The sequence below is a fragment of the Eublepharis macularius genome, chromosome 15, assembly GCF_028583425.1.
Source record: "Eublepharis macularius isolate TG4126 chromosome 15, MPM_Emac_v1.0, whole genome shotgun sequence".
NCBI lineage: Eukaryota > Metazoa > Chordata > Lepidosauria > Squamata > Eublepharidae > Eublepharis > Eublepharis macularius.
The window spans coordinates 15,732,265-15,751,739 of record NC_072804.1 but is presented as its reverse complement, the minus strand read 5'-3'; the positions used below and the strand labels follow the sequence as shown (position 1 = coordinate 15,751,739).

The 19,475-nt window shown below is 45.7% G+C and overlaps 2 protein-coding genes across 4 annotated transcripts in view; one reads left to right on the top strand and one right to left on the bottom strand.

The window, feature by feature from the left end:
- Nucleotides 1-6,865, bottom strand: part of ADGRA3 (adhesion G protein-coupled receptor A3) — a 95,485-nt gene extending 88,620 nt beyond the window's left edge. For both annotated transcript variants that reach the window (XM_054999223.1, XM_054999224.1), the window contains exon 1: nt 6,582-6,865. In XM_054999223.1, the coding sequence (XP_054855198.1) occupies nt 6,582-6,844 (263 nt within the window). In that variant the 5' untranslated portion in view covers nt 6,845-6,865. The remainder of the gene's footprint in view (nt 1-6,581) is intronic.
- An 11,701-nt stretch (nt 6,866-18,566) lies between these two features.
- The window catches only part of LOC129343294 (cytosolic beta-glucosidase-like), a 127,312-nt gene continuing 126,403 nt past the window's right edge, over nt 18,567-19,475 (top strand). Inside the window, exon 1 of one of the 2 annotated variants that reach the window (XM_054999440.1) lies at nt 18,567-18,646. The gene's annotated coding sequence lies outside the window, so the exon portion shown is untranslated. The remainder of the gene's footprint in view (nt 18,647-19,475) is intronic. The other variant, XM_054999442.1, reaches the window with a different exon arrangement.

Genomic DNA, 19,475 nt, shown 5'->3' with positions numbered 1-19,475 from the left:
CTGAATAAGGAACCCACGAAACTCTTCTCTGTGCTTGGTTTAAAGGGAAAGGTATTGTTTCCCTAAAGTAAACAGTAATATTATTGATTACTAGAGAATTCTTTTCTTTCCCAGCATGTATTTTTTGAAAGCTGCCCTTTTATCACTGAAGCCAGATATCTACAGACATTCTGATTGTTACCATTTTATTTCACATTTTATTAAAGAAATTTCCAAATGACAAACACAGCCAGTGTGGTACAGTGGTTAGAGTGTCAGATTAGGATTTGGGAGACTCAGGTGTGAATTCCCACCCTGCCATGGAAGCTCGCTGGGTGACATCAGGCCAGTCACACATTCTTAGCCTAATCTACCTCACAGGGTTGTTTTGAGGATGCACAAAGCAAAAGAGAGAATGTTGCAAGCTATTTTGGGTCCCCACTGGGAAGAAGCAAACAAAATTTAGAAGTTCATAATATAATGAATGAACAGATTTCCATTTGTTGAAACATACCCAACCAAACTTTTATAGTGGCGATACAGCATTTTTACTTGCATTCAAACTACCATATTTTGCTACTGGAAAGAAGTATTTTTTCCCCTTTACTCCATCCCCAACCTGAACTAGTACGTCCTTTGTTGTGTCATATTCAAGTAATACAGGCACCAATTGGATAACGCTTGTGACTTCACTACTGACAAGTGGGAATTCCTCACCACCATACCATTCTGTGAACCTTTCCATTTTTTTATAGTAAAATCCTACAAGAGTTACAGCCTTCTAAGTCCATTGAAGGCAATGGGCTTAGAAGGGTCTAACTGTGCAAAAGATGGCACAGTTAATCTTTAGTGCCATATTACTTGGCGGCAGAGAAGCAGCCCTTTAAAGATAAACACCAAACAGCAGCAAATCTTTTTTTTTTTTTTTATAAATTTTTTTATTTTTCATAACTACAAAACACTACACCAGACTATCACAAGGAAAGGGAAGAGGGAAGGGACAAAGGGGAGTGGAAAAAGAAAAAGGGGGGGGAATGAACTACAAACACTAAACACTACACTTCAATGTTTCCCTTCATACTGTCATAATACAAAAATAGCTCCATAGAATAATGATGGAGTGGTTAATCATACAGAGAATAAACATTTCAAATTCTGATTAAACTTTCCTCCCCCTTCTGGGTCCCGGACGCAATTCTCTCTGTGCAACTGCTGTTGCAATGCTCTCCTCTCCCCCCCCCCCTCCGGCTCCTCCTTTTCTTCGTTCTTGGTGCAGCAGAATTCTGGGTTTTTATTCTCAAAATCCTTTAGTTGATCTTCTGATAATATCTTATAGGCCTGATCTTTATATCTGAACCATATTCCTTCCGGGAATAACCATTTGTACTTTATTCCATGGTCCCTCAGAAGAGCTGCAAACTTTTTATATTTAAAACGCCGTTTCCGGACTAGAAATGGAACGTCCTTCAAAATCTTGACTTTCAAACCCATAAAGTCCAAATCCGCATTGTATGAGTTATATAGGATGGTGTCCCGAATCTTTTTAGTTGAAAAGTCAATAATGATCTCACGAGGCAACTGTCGCTTTGTTGCATATTTTGAAGAAGCCCGACGGACCTCCAAAATGTCGCTTTTAACCTCTTCTTTAGTCGTCCTCGCGGGTGTCGCCAGTAGTTCCGAGACCAAATCCCACAGATCCTCATTTTCCTCCTCTTTCACGTTTTGGAGACGCAAAATTGTCTGCGTTCGTTCCACTTGTAGCCCGATCAGTTGGTTCTCCACCAACTTCAACTCCTTTTTTGTAGCCTTCACAAGTGACGCACTTTCCAGAGCAGACTTTTCTGCCCCCCCCGCTGCTACCTTAATGGTTTTCACCTCGCTTTCAATTAAGCCCACCCTTTGATCAGTTTCGTTCAGCTTGTCAACAAAGGGTTTTATAGCTTCCACCACCGCCCTGCGCACCAATTCTTCGAGCGACTCCCCTTTCTGCAAGGTGGCCGAGATTGACTTACCGAGAGCGGGACTTTGCTTCTTTGCTGCCATTTTTGGGGGGGGGGCGCCAACAAAATTCTGGAACTCCACGAAGGGGAAGAGCGAGTCTTCTTCAGATCAACCTCTCCTTCACAAACGCTTGTAGAACAGAAGGGATTCGCTTGTTTACAGGCTTCCGCCTGTTTCTTTTACTTGCCGTTTCTCGTTGCCCGGCGGCACTCGAGGCGCCGCGCACATCTGCCGGCCTCCATAGGGACAAACGGGCAATTCCCTCCCCGCATTGATTTCGGGGAGTTCTTCCCGCCGCGTCCCGGACCCTGGCTCCCTCCCTGGGAGTCCTGGGGGCTAATCCTTGCAGATCAGCCGCCCGGTCAGGGTGCCCGGTCGTTTCCTCCCGGACCAGCCGAGAGGAGCGTCCGGCATGGCTGAGAAAACGAAACCGACTCCAAACAGCAGCAAATCTTATTCCACAGCAAACCTTTGGGGCCTATTTTTAGCAGCTTAATTACAAATGTCTACAAATTCCCCCGTCTTTTAACACCTCATTGCATACCTCCCCTGGTTTAAAACAAAACGTCAACTAACATGAATACAGCCATCCACCACCCCGAGGTCCCAACATGTAAACATATGTTACACAAGGAAAGGGATATTATAATACTGATAATGAACAATACAGCTATAGGAATTATCTTTTTTTATGTCGTAAGACTCTTTTCTATGGTCGCCTGTCCCCAGAATCCTGCAAACTGCTTAAGTAATTTTACTTCTTTTACTTGCTTCTTCAATTCAAATTCATGAAGTTTACTTAAACTGTATTCCAATAATGGACTTTGGCATCCTGCGTTATATGTAGGATCCAGAGACCACTGTTATTTACAACATCAAAACATTTTACTGGTTGGAAATTTGGAGAGAATTGCATTTCTATTCTAAAGTTTTAAAATTCTGAAGCATATCAGAATAGCCTGTTTCTTTGCAGTGAGTTTCTGACATTAATCTTACATGCAATCAAGCAATCAACAGTTCACACATAACTTCCCACCCCAAACATGAAACATCATTCCAGACAGGCAATGTCCACCTTACGCTGTTGAACTACTCTGCACGTAAGGACCAACACAACATTTACTTCATTTAATGCAACGCAGAACTCTTCCTCAGACTGGATGTTCAAGAAAATATTTGGTGGGGGGGAGATGCTTTGCAAAGCACTATTTCTCTTGTTTTTACAGCCTATTACTCTCTACCGATGTTTAACTAAGAAGTCAATCTCAATGAAATTGACAGAACCTGCAGCCCAACCCTATGCACTTACTCAGAAGCAAACCCCGCTGAGTTCAGTGGGCAATATACTCCCATATAAATATGACGAGATTGTAACCTTATATCTGAGCAGAGACATGGATTTTCTAGGAAAAACTTCCAATTCAATTATTAAAAACTTAAGTATTTAAATAATGGTTGTTGTGGGTTTTCCGGGCTGTATTGCCGTGGTCTTGGCATTGTAGTTCCTGACGTTTCGCCAGCAGCTGTGGCTGGCATCTTCAGAGGTGTAGCACCAAAAGACAGAGATCTGTTCTCTGTCTTTTGGTGCTACACCTCTGAAGATGCCAGCCACAGCTGCTGGCGAAACGTCAGGAACTACAATGCCAAGACCACGGCAATACAGCCCGGAAAACCCACAACAACCATCGTTCTCCGGCCGTGAAAGCCTTCGACAATACATATTTAAATAATGTTAGCAAAGGAAAGCTAATACACTATGTATAAGCACTGAGGTTTGCCCATGCTTCATATCCCACATTTAGCCCATCTAACATGATCGATTTGCAGCTCAACAACTGTGATAGTTATATTTCCATATGCAGGGCAGAAAATTTACCCATGGAAAAATATAGCATTGGACAGTTGTCTGGAATATTTCTCTGCATCTGAGTAAACGTGATTGTGACTGGGTTACAAAATGAAGAACACAACTTCACTCTGGCACAGTTAATGTCATTCTGACGAAGAGAACTGTGATTCTCGAAAGCTTATGCTACAGTAAAGTTGGTTAGTGCTACTGGACTCTTTTCAACTTTAATCTGAGGGTTCTTGTGCCTTTTGCATTCCTAGGCTCTGGTACCTAAATGTTCAGATGTTCAGACCTTTCAGCACCAGACGCTGGGGACAAATAGTGAGAGACTAACAGCTTATGAGCTACTTGTAAGTTTCTCCAGACACCTGGACAGCCCACTGTTGGAAACCCAAACCTGTCATTAATCCTGGACGTGTGAGTTAGTGCCCACAAGTGGATCATGATTTGATCTAAGAAGGCCTGCACCACTGGCATAATTTTCTAGTTTTGTTTAGAGTATTTAAGGAGGAGATACAGAGAGAGAGAGAGTCAGAGACAGGAGATGAAGATGGGCAGGAAGGAGGGATAGAGCAATTTTATTTACCTCATTTATATCCCACATTTGTTCTCAATGGGGATCCAAAATGGCCTACAACATTTTCCATTCCTCACCACTATCCTGTGGGCTTAGACTGGAGTAAATCTGCTTAGAATTCCACTGTTAAGTTTCTCAGATCCAAGTTCAACACTTTACCCCTAATAAAAATTAATGGGGGCATGTGGTCTGAAAGATGTTGAATACTACTGCATATAACTTTGGTTTACTCCACCAGGGTGCTTTGCATATTGACTGACCTAAGTTCCTGGGTAGAGGGAGAAAGGAAGAGAAAAAAATTGTTTCCCCAAAAGCACTAAATGCAAAAAAAAAAAGGGGGGGGATATTTATTATTACTGTTGGTAAAGCACTTGTGATAGCTACGACAAAACTCTTACTGACTCAAGACACCACACTATAGAACTTAACTTTAAAAAGTGACCAGTTACCAGTCTCATGAGGGAGACTGTTTTTAATTATAACTCATCCATTACTCTAAAGACCCTTTTCTATTTACAGTCTTCAACCCATCCCATAATAAGACTGGAGTCTCTTAGCTACGAATAAGACAGTATTAATTATGAAACTCTGATAGGTAAGGCTTACGAAAGCTCTTTCGTATCCTCCTCACAACTCACCACATTTATTTATGTCATTTGTTTATTTATGTCATTTCTAGTTTGCCTTTCTCACTGAGACTCAAGGCAGATTACTCAATGTGAGATTCGCACAGTCAATTTCAAAGACATTTCCATAAATAATGCCATAAGGTAAGTAAACACAAGGTTACATCAGCAGGAACCCAATAGAGTTGAAGAAATACTGAAACGGAACATAAGCAATTCTAGGGCTGACATTAGACAACATGAAGCACAGGTAGCTCATAGGAGCACATATTTAAAACAAGAGATAGTATGTAAGGCAACACAGTGTTGAAGTCTATGCTCCCTAACTCATTAGCAAAGCATTATCCCCCTCCCTACAATACAAATGTCCTTGATACTGATTGTACTAATCTCACACTATGTAATCCACCTTGAGTCTCAGTGAGAAAGACAGACTATAAACGACATAAATAAATACGTTTAATTTAGTTTATTAGAACTCTTGCCCACTCTCTCCGCAAATGGGCTCAGGGCGAGTTACAACACCATACAGTAATACAATAAATTAAAACAACAATACACGATAAAAGACAAAACACACCATTTCATTGTTGCAATACAAAAGTTAAAACCATAACCTAAAATGCAACATGAGATAGTTCACCATAATACATCCCAGCCACCAGTTATCATGGAGGCACGGCAGGCATCTAAGATCCCCTCCCTATAATAGAAAAGCCTTTTGAATAATTCAGTTTTGCACCGAGTGGAGACTTTTAAAAGAATCATCAGAGTCCCCAGAAGACTTCTTTAGGTTTAGGTCTCAACACGCCTATGAGGGCTGCCCCACCCTCCCCCGCAGTTCCCCTATGGTTGCCAACCTCCAGATGGGCAACTAAAGAGTATCACAAAAGAACATAAGTACCACCAAAAGTTGTGAAAACTAAGAAAAATGCCAATATACTATATTCAGAACATCTCATTTAATCATAAATCATGGGATTTTTGCATAATAATCTCTACTATTGGACACACATCAAAACCACCCAAGGCTGTACAAAGCGCTAGTGTAGAAGACATACAGCAATGTAAGGCTCCTATGGGCAATATACAATACCAATAATCAATATTGCAATAACCTACTAAAGTGCTACGTGCAAAAGCAGCGACAAACACAGTAATTCCTTATTTACACAAGTGAACTGACAATCGACATCGTTCATTTGACGCGTGTCCAACAGTAGAGATATTATTATGCAAAAATTCCATGATTTATGATTAAATGAGATGTTCTGAATGTATGTTGGCATTTTTCTTAGTTAGTTTTCACGACTTTGGGGTGGTACTTGTAACCTCCAGGTGGAGACTGGAGATCTCCCAAAATCACAACTGATCTCCAGGCCACAGAGAGCAGAGACTGGCCGTTTTGGAAAGTGGACCCTACAGCACTGTTCCCTGCGGAGCTGCTGAAACCTCCAGGCTCCGTCCCCCGACTCCCCAGGAACCCCCCGCCCTGGAGTTGGCAAGCCCTACCCCGGGCCTGCCGCCTGCCTGCCTGGGCGCTACTCACAGGGTGACCGTCCGGTCGGGCAGCGCGTCGGGGCGCAGGACGCGGTCCAGCTCCAGGCTGCTGCAGACCACCTTCGCCCCCGCGGCCGCTCCTCCGTCGGCCGGAGCCTTGCCGCTCCTGGGGCGGCCGCCGCCTCCCGCGCCGCCGTCCTGCTTGCAGCCGGGGGGCAGCGCGGCGGGCCCGCCTCCGCCCCGGTCCAGCAGCGCCAGCAGCAGCAGCAGCAGCAGCAGCCCCGGCGGAGGGGGCCGGCGCGGGGCCGCCATGGCCGTCTCGGAGGGGGCGCGGCGGCGGCGGCGGCGGCGGCGGGGCCGGGCGGGCGCCTCGCCTGCTCTGGCCTTCTCCCCCTCAGCGCGGGGGGCCGGACGCGGCTGGGGCGGCCCCCGAGAGGCGAGTCGGAGGAGGCCCCGGCGAGGAACGGGAGGCCGCCATGAAGGGACGGGGAGGGGGGAGGGAAGCGCCTCTCCTCGCTCGACTCCGACGGCTTGCTGAGGGGAACGGGCATGCGCGAACGAGTCGAGCGGGCGCACGCGCATAACCGCCGCCTGAAGCCGTCGTGCCCTCACGTGAGGGAGGGAGGGAATCTCCTCTCAGGCGCCCTCAGAAATCTCCTCGCCCGACACCGACGGTTTTCTGCGGAGAACGGACATGCGCAAAGGCGCCGAAAGGGCGCACGCGCAGGACCGGAGGCTGAAGCCGTCGTGCCCTCACGTGAGTTGGGTTATTTCCTTGCTAGCCTCGTGCGCTGCGTGGAGTGTTTCGGGCAAGGTTGCCCTCGCCCCTGCAAGCGGAGCGCCAGCCTCTCAAGGAAAGCGGTGCTCATCGGGGCGATGTATTTCTCCCTTCTAAATACAAAATCATGTTTAAAAGTGTAATTCACATCCTGTCATGGGCAGATCATCTCATTCATTCTACCTCCCCCCCCTCATTCTTGTGTAAGTGTAGATGGGGTATTGAACTTGAGCCGTTAAAATACCGAGGGGTAGAATGGTCTTTCTGCTCCCTCAGACTGCAGATAGGGAGTCACATTGTGGAATACCTGCTCTCCGTTTAAAAGCTCCCTGCAAGTAGAAAACTAGCTCAGCAAGCAGGTCTGTGAATGCAAATCATATACCCTCAAATCTCCCATTGTTTCTCCCTCCATTTATTTCCCTTAAATGACTCTCTGATGCTTGCAGCCTTTCATGCTTCTTCAAGCATACTTAGTCCTCATCAAGCAGGGCATTTGTGAGAGGGAAGACTTTGTTACCTAATTGACAAAGTCTTATTTTTTTCTATTTATCTGGGACTCTTACATCCATTCACATCAGCAATTGGACTTCTTTTTGGTTTTAATCCAGTCCCATCATTAAGAACACCGCTATTCGTACTTATCCTCTGCAATTTCCCAGTAGCCAGTCAAGTGCCGTCCAACCTGGGCATCCTGTCTTCCATCACTATATCTTCTTTCATTTTGGATTGTCTCATCATTGGGTTTTCGAGGTAAGAGATTATCAGAAGCAATTTACCATTGTCTTCTTCTGCACAATATTAACCAGGGTTAGCTGAAGTGACATTGCCATTGTCTGTGAAAGATCCAACAAAAAGTGACATCATTGTGCGGTCCAGGGAGCATGCGCACACTTTGTGCACACACATGTGGTACCAGGGGCACCACCTCCTGCCAAGAGTTGCCCCAGGTGCTGGCAACCCACTGAGTTCCACCACCTCTTTTACCAGAAAAAAAGCCCTGATATCAACCCATCAAGCCTGTATTAAATATGCAGGACTTTTTTCCTTCCAGGCAGTTGGCAACCTTATCTGCAGTCCCACTTTCCCATCACTGCCCAAATCTGCCCGCTTTAGTTTTCTGTTTCATTTTTATTCCCATGGAATGGATCTGTCAGCACTGAGAAGAGGGGTGCTGGTGAGAAAAGGGCTTTAACATCTTGAGTAGGGAGACCTCTTGCTCTTACGTCCTCTGGCCAGCAGCAGTTCTTTTTAGCCTGCCAGAAATTCCACTGGCCCCATCTGTTCTTTTTCCCTTTTTAGAAATACTGTGATGCCTGACCTGATGAAGAGTTCTGTGGTGTTTGGAAACTTGCACATTGTTACGTGTCACTTTATATTTATTGTCATGGTCACATTCCCACCTTTATTTAATGATATTTATGGTATAGAGGCATTTTGCACTTGGCCTACTGTGTTCTTCATTGTAATTGTCTGATGGTGACCCTATTGTTACATGGGTGACTTTGTTTGCCTCCGAGTTCCTTTGGCAGCTTCATATGTGTAGCGTGTATGAATTATTTATGAACAATGAAGATATGAGTCTGTCCACACATTTGTTTTCTTTGATTTACTTCATTTGTTTATTTGTTTCTTTAGTTAGTTGGTCATGGCGCTCTTGCAGCTTTTCTCTTGACTGTACAGTGCATGGAAGGAAGTCCTGGCAATGTAACTGGCAGTCATCTATCATGTGGTGACCCACAGGATTTTAGGATTGGACTGTCCAAGCCATTGGCTTTAGACATCCAAGTTCTTTAGCTGGCCGTCTGACTCGCGGGTCCTGCAGCCTTGCTGCAAGTGGACAACCTGGAAGAGCCCAAGCGGTTTCCCCCAGCATATTTTTGGTCTATTGGCCCAAAGGGATTTGCTGGCGATCCTATCGCACCTGGCAGATGTCACCCAAAGATAGCCTACCCTGTTAATCGATTTTAGGAAGTTGTTTCTGTGGTAAAAGATTATTGGTATAAAAAATAATTAAAAAAAAGATTATTGGTATAATATTACACAACCAATAGCTTTCCATTGCTTGCCAATTTTTTTTCATCCACATGTAATAGATCATGCATACACCCACACCCAGCTTTTGATCTGGTGAAAAAGAAAAATAGTTTTCAGTGTTTGCATTGAAACCTTCATAGGCCTTCAGGGCAGAAAACGCTCATTTATAATCTCTGGGGATTTTAATCAGCTTTTCATTTGCTTGCCTGACTCTGTTCCTTTCATCTGTTCAGGGTTCCTTGCTTCGGAAGCTCAGCTCTGTCTAGGTGTGAAGTTCTGTAAGAAGCCGGCAGGTGAATCTGCACGGAGCTCTAGCCAAGAGGGCGGGTAGAAGGGAGGAGGGGATTTTCAAGTTGGTTGACAAACAGTTGAGGGCTTAGACTCTGTTACAGAGAAGTAATTAAACTTAAAGATTACTCGCAGGAAAATGAGTTTTACATTTTTAATTCAATGCATTTGCATTTACAAATGTTGCTAATGAAAAACATTACAGGAGTCCAGTGGCACCTTCAAGACTAACACAACATTTATTCCAGCATAAACTTTTGTGAGTCAGAATTCACTTTATCAGATTATGAAATGTCCGTAGCAGCCATATATATATAAACTAGCTTGATACCCATGCTTCTCTACGGTATTTAACTACTTTAAATCCAGTTATAATACTATGGGTATGTAACTTTTTTTAAAGTTGATTTTGTAGTATAATAGCATAATACCCAAGCTTCACAAAGGTGTTTGAATAAACCAAAGCATGTTAAGGGGATGAGGTGTGGAATGTGAACAATCAGGCTGCATACGCAAATGTCCTCTGTGTTCCAACTGTCGGGGGGGGGGGAGGGGAGAGAAGAGGTGTGGAATGTTGTGAGCCCCAATCAGCCCTCATATGCAAATTACCTTGAAAGGCTGGCCCAATCAGGAAAGGGTGGCCAAGCTGGCAGTGGGCGGGGGCACAAGCAGGCAGCAGCCTACCAGCCATACAGGGAAGCTGCGTCCCTTTGGGAAAACACATCTGACCCCTTTTTATGCACTTAGGGGCGAATTTCTTAAAATCCCTTCTTAGTGGGTGTTTACATCATGAAAGGAACATTCTCCCCAAATTTCATGTTTCTAGGTTCAGGGGTTTGGGCCGGGCATTGATGAGTCAGTCGTGACACTTGTCGTTATATAGATATGCGTATATATGACAGCTACTAGACTCCTGTTTAATTATGCCACAGCTGACTAACATGGCTGCTTGAACGGTTGCTTTATTTATTTTACAGAGTTTGTAGTTACAAAGACTCCATTTTTCTATCTAAAGTAGGTGAAGAAAACACAAACCATTTTGGTCTGGGGGCTCAGACTACATTTCAACACTCCATTTTTAAGCTAGCTCACTTTGCTAAGCAAAGATGGATGCTGTTAGCCCGTGGTTCTCAACTGACCCAGTAAATGGCTAACCTGCTGCGCTGGGCCTTGAGCAGCAGTTTGAGCTTTTCAAGGAATAGAAACAAATGTGATCACCAGCTAACGTCTGTATATCGACCTGCCGTTAAAGGCAGAACTACTGAGGCTGCTTACATAGCTGGCAACCATTTGCAATTATAATCCTTTTCTTTAAGCTGTGTCTGAGGAGAAGGGGTGCAGTTCTTGCTCTTCTGAAGGACAATGCCAATGCCGGCACTTGGCTCCCAATGTTTAAGGCAGTGTGGTGTAGTGGTCAGAGTGAGGTGAAACAGCAAAACTTGGCTCCAACTCCTGATCAACCCACAGTGGAGAATACTAGCAGTGCCGTTCTGTGCAGAGTTAAATTCTTCTAAGCCCATTGACATTCTCCTCAGAGTGGTACTGCGGGTGGCCTTGGGCAATCCTTATATTCTGCCTATCGTCCCTCATAGAGTTATTGTGTAGGTCAGGGTTCCCCATCATCATTGTCATCACCACCACAATAACATTTAATTTATATACTGCCCTTTGGGACAACTTAATGCCCGCTCTGAGTGGTTTACAAAGTGTGTTATTATTATCCCCACAACAGTCACCCTGTGAGGTGGGTGGGGCTGAGAGAGCTCTGAGGGAGCTGTGACTGACCCAAGGCCACCCAGCTGGCTTCAAGCAGAGGGGTGGGGAATCAAACCTGGTAGTGTCCTGTGCTCTTAACCACTATACCAAACTGGCTCTCCATGGTGCCTATCAAGCTTTGTAGCATATGGGCAGGGCCATTTAAGGCGGGAATTGTTATTGGCTGCTCTCATGCAAATGAAAGAGTTTTCCCCTGGAGGATGAGGAGGACTCATAAACATCTGGGCTTCCCTTAGTCAGTCTGTGGTTTTATTCTCCCTTTAAATTTCCTTCTTCCCAGGAGGTGTGAGGAGGGAGGTTTTCCATTTGGCTCTGCCTCCTGTGGCAGCCATTTGGAGTTTGGTTCCACCTCCTGTGGCAGATATTTGGGGGGGGGGCACTCACCACCCCCTCTCAAAATTCCACAGGTGCCCACAGGACCAAAAGAGTTGAGGACCGCTGGGTGGATAAAATGAGATTAATTCTCAGCTCCATTTAGGAAGAATGCTGTATGCACAGGGCAGAGAAATGCACTCCTGTGCCCAATGGAGCAGCTGTTAGGTACATGTTATTAAAATGCCAATTGTGGAATTTCCACATACACATTCAAAACCGGAGTGTTTAAACAGAATCAGAAATGCCCCCACCTAGAACAGCTTTCCAAGTTGTCAAAGCTACGTTTCCCAAAACACTCCACCGACACCTGTAGAGGCGATCCAGTCAAATGAAGAAGCGCACTCAAGTATAGCCAAATACTATAAAAGAATCATAGTTATTGAAGCAGTACTTTAAAAAACTAAACATTTTATGTAGTTCTTTTTACAAGACCCTGCCCACGGACTCACCATCGAAATATGCCCCAAAGTTGGAAATCGTTATATGAAACCAAAATAGAGAGGGATGGAAAATGGAGACAAGGAGAGGGTGTGCGTGTGTCTTCATCTTTTGAACAGGGAGAGCTTGAGATGCCTGCAGGTCAGGAGGTTCCAGAAAAGAGGTTTGTTCATTTTGAAAGGGAGCTTTTGGCATGTGCTTTGTATTCAGGAAGGGACCGTGGCTCAGTAGCAGAGCAGCTGCTTGGAATTCAGCTTCAGTCGCCAGCATCTTCGGCTAAAAGGACCAGGGAGTAGGTGATGCGAGATACAAGCGTGGCCACACGATTCTTGTGATCCCAGATGTTATGATGTTCAGAGCTTATCCTTCTATGAGGGTCATTGCTACATGAACTGACAAGAAGAGGCAGGACCTTTCGGGTTACAGAGTACGTGTTTAGCCAGTTTGGTGTCGTGGTTAAGAGCGCAGCTGAGATCAGGCGTGGAGCAGGTGCCAATGCTTTCCCCCCACATTCACCCAACCAAAATCGGAGCGGAGCAGGTGGCAATGCCCACCCCCCGCTATCTCCCGGTCAGGATCAGGCACGAAGCAGGAGGCAATGCCCACTCCCCCTTCAACCCACCGGAATCATATGTGGAGCAGGCGGCAATGCCTGTCCTTCCTTCTGCCAGCTGGGATCAGACGCAGAATAGGAGGCAATGCCCGCCTCCACCCCGCCTTCACCTGGCTGGGATCAAGTATGGAGTAGGAGGCATGCCGCCCCCCCTTCACCCAGCCTGGATCAGGAGCACAGCAGGTGGCAATACCTGCTCCCCCTTCAATCTGTCGGAATCAGGCGCATAGCAAGCAGCAATGCCCATCTCCTCTTCACCCCGTTGGGATCAGATATGGAGCAGGCGGCAATGCCTGCCCTCCTTCACCCGACCGGGATCAAGCATGGAGCAGAAGGCAATGTCCAACCCCTCTTCACCCGGACAGGATCAGGAGTGGAGCAGGTGGCAATGTCCACCCCCCTTGTCTTCACCAGGCTGTCAGGAGGCACGAAGCAGGAGGCAATGCCCGCTCTCCCTTCAGCCTGCTGGAATCAGGAGTGGAGCAGGTTGCAATGCTTGCTCCCCCCTCCCCCCCCATTCACCCGGCTGGGATCAGGCATGGAGCAGGCAGGACTGCCCACCCCTCTTCACCCTGCCAGAATCAGGCATGGGATCACTAACAATAACAACGCCTGGGACTAATTAAACTAATCAGTAAACATTAAGTCACAAAAGTCTACTTATATTTCAAAGTGCTCAGCGCAATAAATATCATTAATTACTTAAGTTACAAAGTTACCAATTCATATACAAAAATACATGTCCATCAAATTCAGAGATAAATATACAAATGTTATGCAAAGACCGTATCCTTCCAATAGAGTCTCTCAGTGATTGGGGAAAAATCTCTTGAACGATGTAATTAAATGTTAGTTCTTCTCTTAAATGCTGCTAACCCGAGCACTGGAGCCTCCTGCATAGTTCACTGTTCTGTTGGTGTACAAAAGTAAAGAAGGTGGTTGTATCTTTAAATCCCTTTTGCCAGCGATGGGCAGGAAACGAGAGACCAGGGTCTCAGCTTCCTAACTCGAAGCCATGGGAAAAGTTGGGACATCAACGTATCTCAAACAGACCAAAATTATTTCTGGGCCGTTGTCACACGGGCATCTCTTCCGTTAAATTTACAGCATATAGCGTCCTACCTGTTATCGGCACAGTAACGTTTCTTTGGGTCACCTAACGGCTCTTCGCGCCACCAGCTGTCCACACCGAAGCAGTCTGTTCTGTTCTCTCTAACCGCGCAGAAGCAGCTCCTCCCCCCCTTTTTTAAAATTATTCTGGCGTTTAATTCCGCTATAACGGAATAACAGCATATAAACATTCCGTTAGAGCAAAACATTACGACCCTTTTGTTTTTCCAACTTTGAAATTATATAAATAGCCCTTTGCCCGCCGAAAACTCCCTGTCTGGCATGATCCCCATCGCTGAAGACTCTGCCATGGCGATTGAGTCATTTTTACTTCAGCAGAAAGTTTGCATTGTGTTATGTCGTTATGGCGTTATAAGGACATAATAAAATAAAAAAAATGGGAGTCGCAGGAAGAAATGGATTCTGGGATTGAAGGGAGGGCATAGGACGCTGCGAGGCGAAATACATCGATGTGAGGCATTCACACTGAGGCACAAAATAGCGCGACTATCAAGCACAAAGCAGAAGAGAGAAAATCGCTTCAGTGTTGGAATAAGGTGGGTGTTTGCTGGGAAATAGCGCCATTTTAGCGCTAAATAAAAGCCCGTGTGATGATGGCCCTTATTCTCTTCTTTTGAATAGGTGGCCTCCAAAGGACCCCAAAGGGACCTGGCCCTACAAGCTGCTGGCTAGATCATTCAGCTCGTTTCATACCACCTACACTTCCTCAGGGGCCAGCCTCGCCTCCACCCGTATAAGTGACTTCCTATAAATAAAAGGGTTTGTGTCTGTTAAAATCTCGTTTGTTCTTTGACGTTATCCATCAGTAGTAACAAATCAACTGGAAATTAACCCACTCACCACAAACAGTCTACTATTATTCTCATGTGCTGATCATTCGATACACCTCCAGGACGGTCATAGTAAAGGTTCCCACTCCCTGGAAGACTTAAATACAAACACGCAGCTGCGTTTACTATGCATTTACTAGTAATAACATACTTTGTAAACTGCTCTGAGTGGGCGTTAAGTAGTCCTGAAGGGCGGTATATGCATTGAATATTATTATTATGTTATTAGCTTATGATGGGTACTGGGTGGCAGAGCAAGATTCTGCTTAACCCCCCGAGATCCCTTTTGACCCAATTCGAGCTCCTTGGCCAGTATTAAAGACAGCGCTCTCCTGTCACAGAATTGCTAATGCTACCAACTGTAAGCAACATTTCACACATTTTCCTTCCCTCCCACCAACAAGAATTTTAAATGTAACATACTGATACCGTTTCACAACTTCACAAGTTCAGACGCCATCAGGCTTGGCTGGGATCAGCTACCTAAAATCACAATCCCTCCTCTTTAGAGGCCTCGGCTATTCATCTGGTCTTGCGAGTTCCTCTGCTGTTGGGCATGATGATCCACCCTGACTGGATGGTTGACTCTTTTGATCTTGTTTTCATTTTCCTCTAATAATGCAACACATCTACCAAGTTCTCATTTGGTGATACCTGCACAGCCACCCACACGCCCCCGGCCTCCTTTCCAGGTGTCTCTTTCTGCCACCTGAGGGCGATACTGCTTGCACCCGGTGGTGTAACTTCCGGCTCACAAAAGTGTAAACCATAACCGATTCTCAAATAGTTTCAGCTCACCTTCCTCCCTTCTAAACCATGTCCTGCCTTGTTCATGACCCAGCACCAATCATCCGTTCTGCAAGTGACTGGGGCAATCCTGACTTGGGAAATCCCTGGAGATTTGGGGGTGAGGCCTGGAGAGGGCAAAGAGGGAAGGACGCCGGGCAGGGATGTGATGCTGCAAAGTCCACTCTCGGAAGCCGCCATTTCCCCCAGGAAAACGGATCCATGTATTTGGAAGATCAATTGTAATTCAGGGGGAATTCCAGGTCCTGCCTGGAGGTTGGCCAGCCGAGCACATGCATTGCAAGGGTGCCACACTTCCAGTCTCTCTTTCCATGCACATTGAGAGGGGCAGGGTTTTTTTTCTGGGAAAAGAGGTGGTGGAACTCAGTGGTGGAACTCAGGATTGCACAATGATGTCACTTTGGGTCAGCTGGAACAAGGGGGGAGTTTTTTAAAGTTTAAATCACCCTCGGCGAAAATGGTCACATGGCCGGTGGCCCCGCCCCCTGATCTCCAGACAGAGGGGAGTTGAGATTGCCCTCCGCGCCGCTCCAGCGGCGCGGAGGGCAATCTCAACTCCCCTCTGTCTGGAGATCAGGGGGCGGGGCCACCGGCCATGTGATAATTTTCAAGAGGTGCCAGAACTCTGTTCCACTGCATTCCAGCTGAAAAAAGCCCTGGAGAGGGGCAACACAGATGGCCAAGTGAAATCACTCTGCTGCAATTTGGATTCTTCCAGGACCCTTGATGTTGCTCCTTAGGGCAGCAGCGCTCTTCCTGGCCTGTTTGTCTTTCCCGCTGCTGACTCTCTCGGTCCTGGACTTGATGCCAGTGAGGTCATCATAACTCTGCCTCCGAGCCAAGCAACAAGTGACGCCTGACACAGGTTGGACACTTGTCAGCTTCCCTTAAGTTTTGATGGGAAATGTAGGCGTTTTGGTCTTGCAGCTTGGCTCTCCATTTAATTGAAGTTTACAAAGCAGCAGTCTATGGGAGGGAGAACATGCGGTCAGGAGGGGAGTGCAGGCATTGAACTCTCACCGGGCACCCCCCCTTCCCCTCCACTGAGTGTGTGTGTGGGGTTTCTGTAAACTTCAATTAAATGGAGAGCCAAGCTGCAAGACCAAAACGCCTACATTTCCCATCAAAACTGGAGGGAAGCTGACAAGTGTCCAACCTGTGTCAGGCGTCACTTGTAGGTTGGCTCTCCCTTCATGGCACGTGACCCTGATTTCATCAGGGAGTATCTGCATCTGCAGAGGCACGCGATGGCTATTCTTCCATTCCTTTCCAGGTTTTCTGCGTACACCTGGAAACCAGGTTTGCCAACTCTGGCCAAGGAAATTCCAGGAGATTTGGGAGTGGAGCCTGAAGAGTGCAGAGCTGGGGGAGGAGAATTGATGCCTGTAGATCCCTTATAATTCCGAAAGTTCTGCAGTCCCCGTCTGGAGGTTGACAAGCCTCTGAACAGCTGGCCGAGCGTTCTGCCTTCCAGCACTAAAGTAAGACTATGATGCTACAAACACCATTGATTGATTGATTGATTGATGTCATTTCTAGTCCGCCGTTCTCACTGAGAATCAAGGCGGATCACACAGTGTGAGATTAGTGCAGTCAGTATCTTTTAAAAAATACTTTCTATTTTATTAATAAGATTAAAAGCCCAATAAAAAGGGCAGAGAAAAGAGAAAGTAAAGACAAAGAACTAGAGAGAGAGAGAAAGAAATACAAGAACAAAAATTTAAAAAACAAAGAAAAATAATACATATTCCATTTTCCATTTTTCTCTACAGCACCTATCATATCTTTACAAACATTTTATTTGTAGTTTTGATACTTCCAAAATTTACCTTAATACTACTCCCCTTCTATTTATTTTCTTAGAAACCAAATCCATAAATCATCAATTCATTTCCCCCCATCTCCCACAGAAAGTCAGTAAGGGCTTTCCAGTTTACTATAAAGGTAGACAATTGGCTGTTTCCACACGTCTTGCCTACCTGCGGAACTTCGCCCAGAAGACAGCGTCTTCTCGCGCAAAATCGCACCAGGAAGATGTTGTTATCAGGGAGTTTTGTGCAAAATTGCACAAAAGTTTAGCCATCTCTGCTAACTCCAGTACAGTCAGTATCCAGGACATTTGTCTTGTAGGGAGGGGGTCTCAGATGCTTCACTAATGAGTCACGGATCATAGACTTCACTATGTTGCCTTACGTACTACCTGTTGCCTTAAATATGTGCTCCTATGAGCTACTTGTGCTTTATGTGCTCCAGAGTTTCTTCAACTCTGTATTGGATTCTTGCTAATGTCTTTATAAACTTGCATTTATTCACCCTATGGCATTGTTTATGGAAATATCCTGACATTGACTGTACTAATCTCACACTGCGTAATCTGCCTTGAGTATCATTGAGAAAGGTGGACTATAAATGATGTGAATAAAACAAAATAAATAATGCCATAGGATAAATGCAAGCTTACGAAGACATAACGTTAACAAAAATCCGATAGAGAGCTGAAGAAATGCTGGACCAGAACATAGGGAGTCAATCCGCAAGCGATGAGGGCTGGCGCCTTGCAACACAAAGTAAAACCACAGCACTAACAGTGCAATCCTAAGAAGAGTTACACCAGTCTAAACTCATTCAAATCAATGGGACTACACTGGAGTAACTCTGTTTAGGATTGCACTGTAAACCCTACTTTACACGGATCGACGTCCGCTTCAGCTAGGCCTAGAATCAAGCGGCCCAACCCTCCTCCTCTACAGAGCGCAGCCGGCCTTGTCCCGTTCATTTAAAGGGTTGAAAAGCCCTGGGAAGTGGGAGTCAGAAAGCATTGTGGGAATTGTAGTTTCCTCCGGACCTCTCTTTCCAGTCTCTGCAATGGGCGACGAGGAGAAGGAGAACTACAACTCCTCCTCTGCTTTCGCCGCAGCCGTCGTCGTCGGAGGGACAAGTCCTCGCTCATTGGCCGGCGCTGCCGTTGGCGAGGAGAAGGTCCGGAGGGGCTCCGGGGCTCGCGCGTGTCTGGAAGCGCCGAGGAGAGCTGTGCGCCTTGGGGGGTGAGTGGCTTGCGCGGCGCGTGTTGGCACCTGCGCGGAGAGGGCGGGTCCGAAGGCAGCGCTCCAACCGGGAGCCTCGAAGCACCGTCGAGCTGCCCGGCGGCGTGCAAGCAAGAACGTGCACTGCAGTCGGAAGCGTGGATCCCGCAACTTTCTTTACATTCCTGTTGCCCGAAAAACCGTGAATGTGCCTTACCAAAGTAGTGTCAAAAGTAGAGCCCGGAAAGTTAAGCAGCCGTTTTTTAAAAAATTAAATACTTTATTTTATTATTAAAGCAAAGGGAGATACAGGAAGAAAAAAGGGAGGATAAAAAAGAATACAAAGCTGTGTGCTACGAAGTACAAAAGTCTTATAACCTTTAAAGGTGTTAGAATAATATTTGAGACTGTTTAAGGTATATATTTTCAAATAAGCAACACACACAACATTCAAGCCTATTTCTAATCCTGATCTTAAACGGTAGAAAAGAGCAAGAGTCCAGTAGCACCTATAAGACTAACAAAATTTGTCATAAGGTATGAGCTTTCGAATTTGAGCTGTATCTGAAGAAGTGAGCTGTGACTCATGAAAGCTCATGCCCTACCACAAATTTTGTTAGTTTTATAGATGCTACTGGACTCTTGCTCTTTTCTACTGCTACAGACAGACTAACGCGGCTACCCATCTTGATCTATCTCTTTATCATAAAAGAATGAAAAGCTCATTATTACCCCTATCCTGTCACTAAAAAGATAAAGGTGCAAGCACCGAGTCATTACTGACCCATGGGGGGACGTCGCATCACAGTTTTCTTGGCAGACTTTTTTTTAATGAGGTCATTTTCCATTG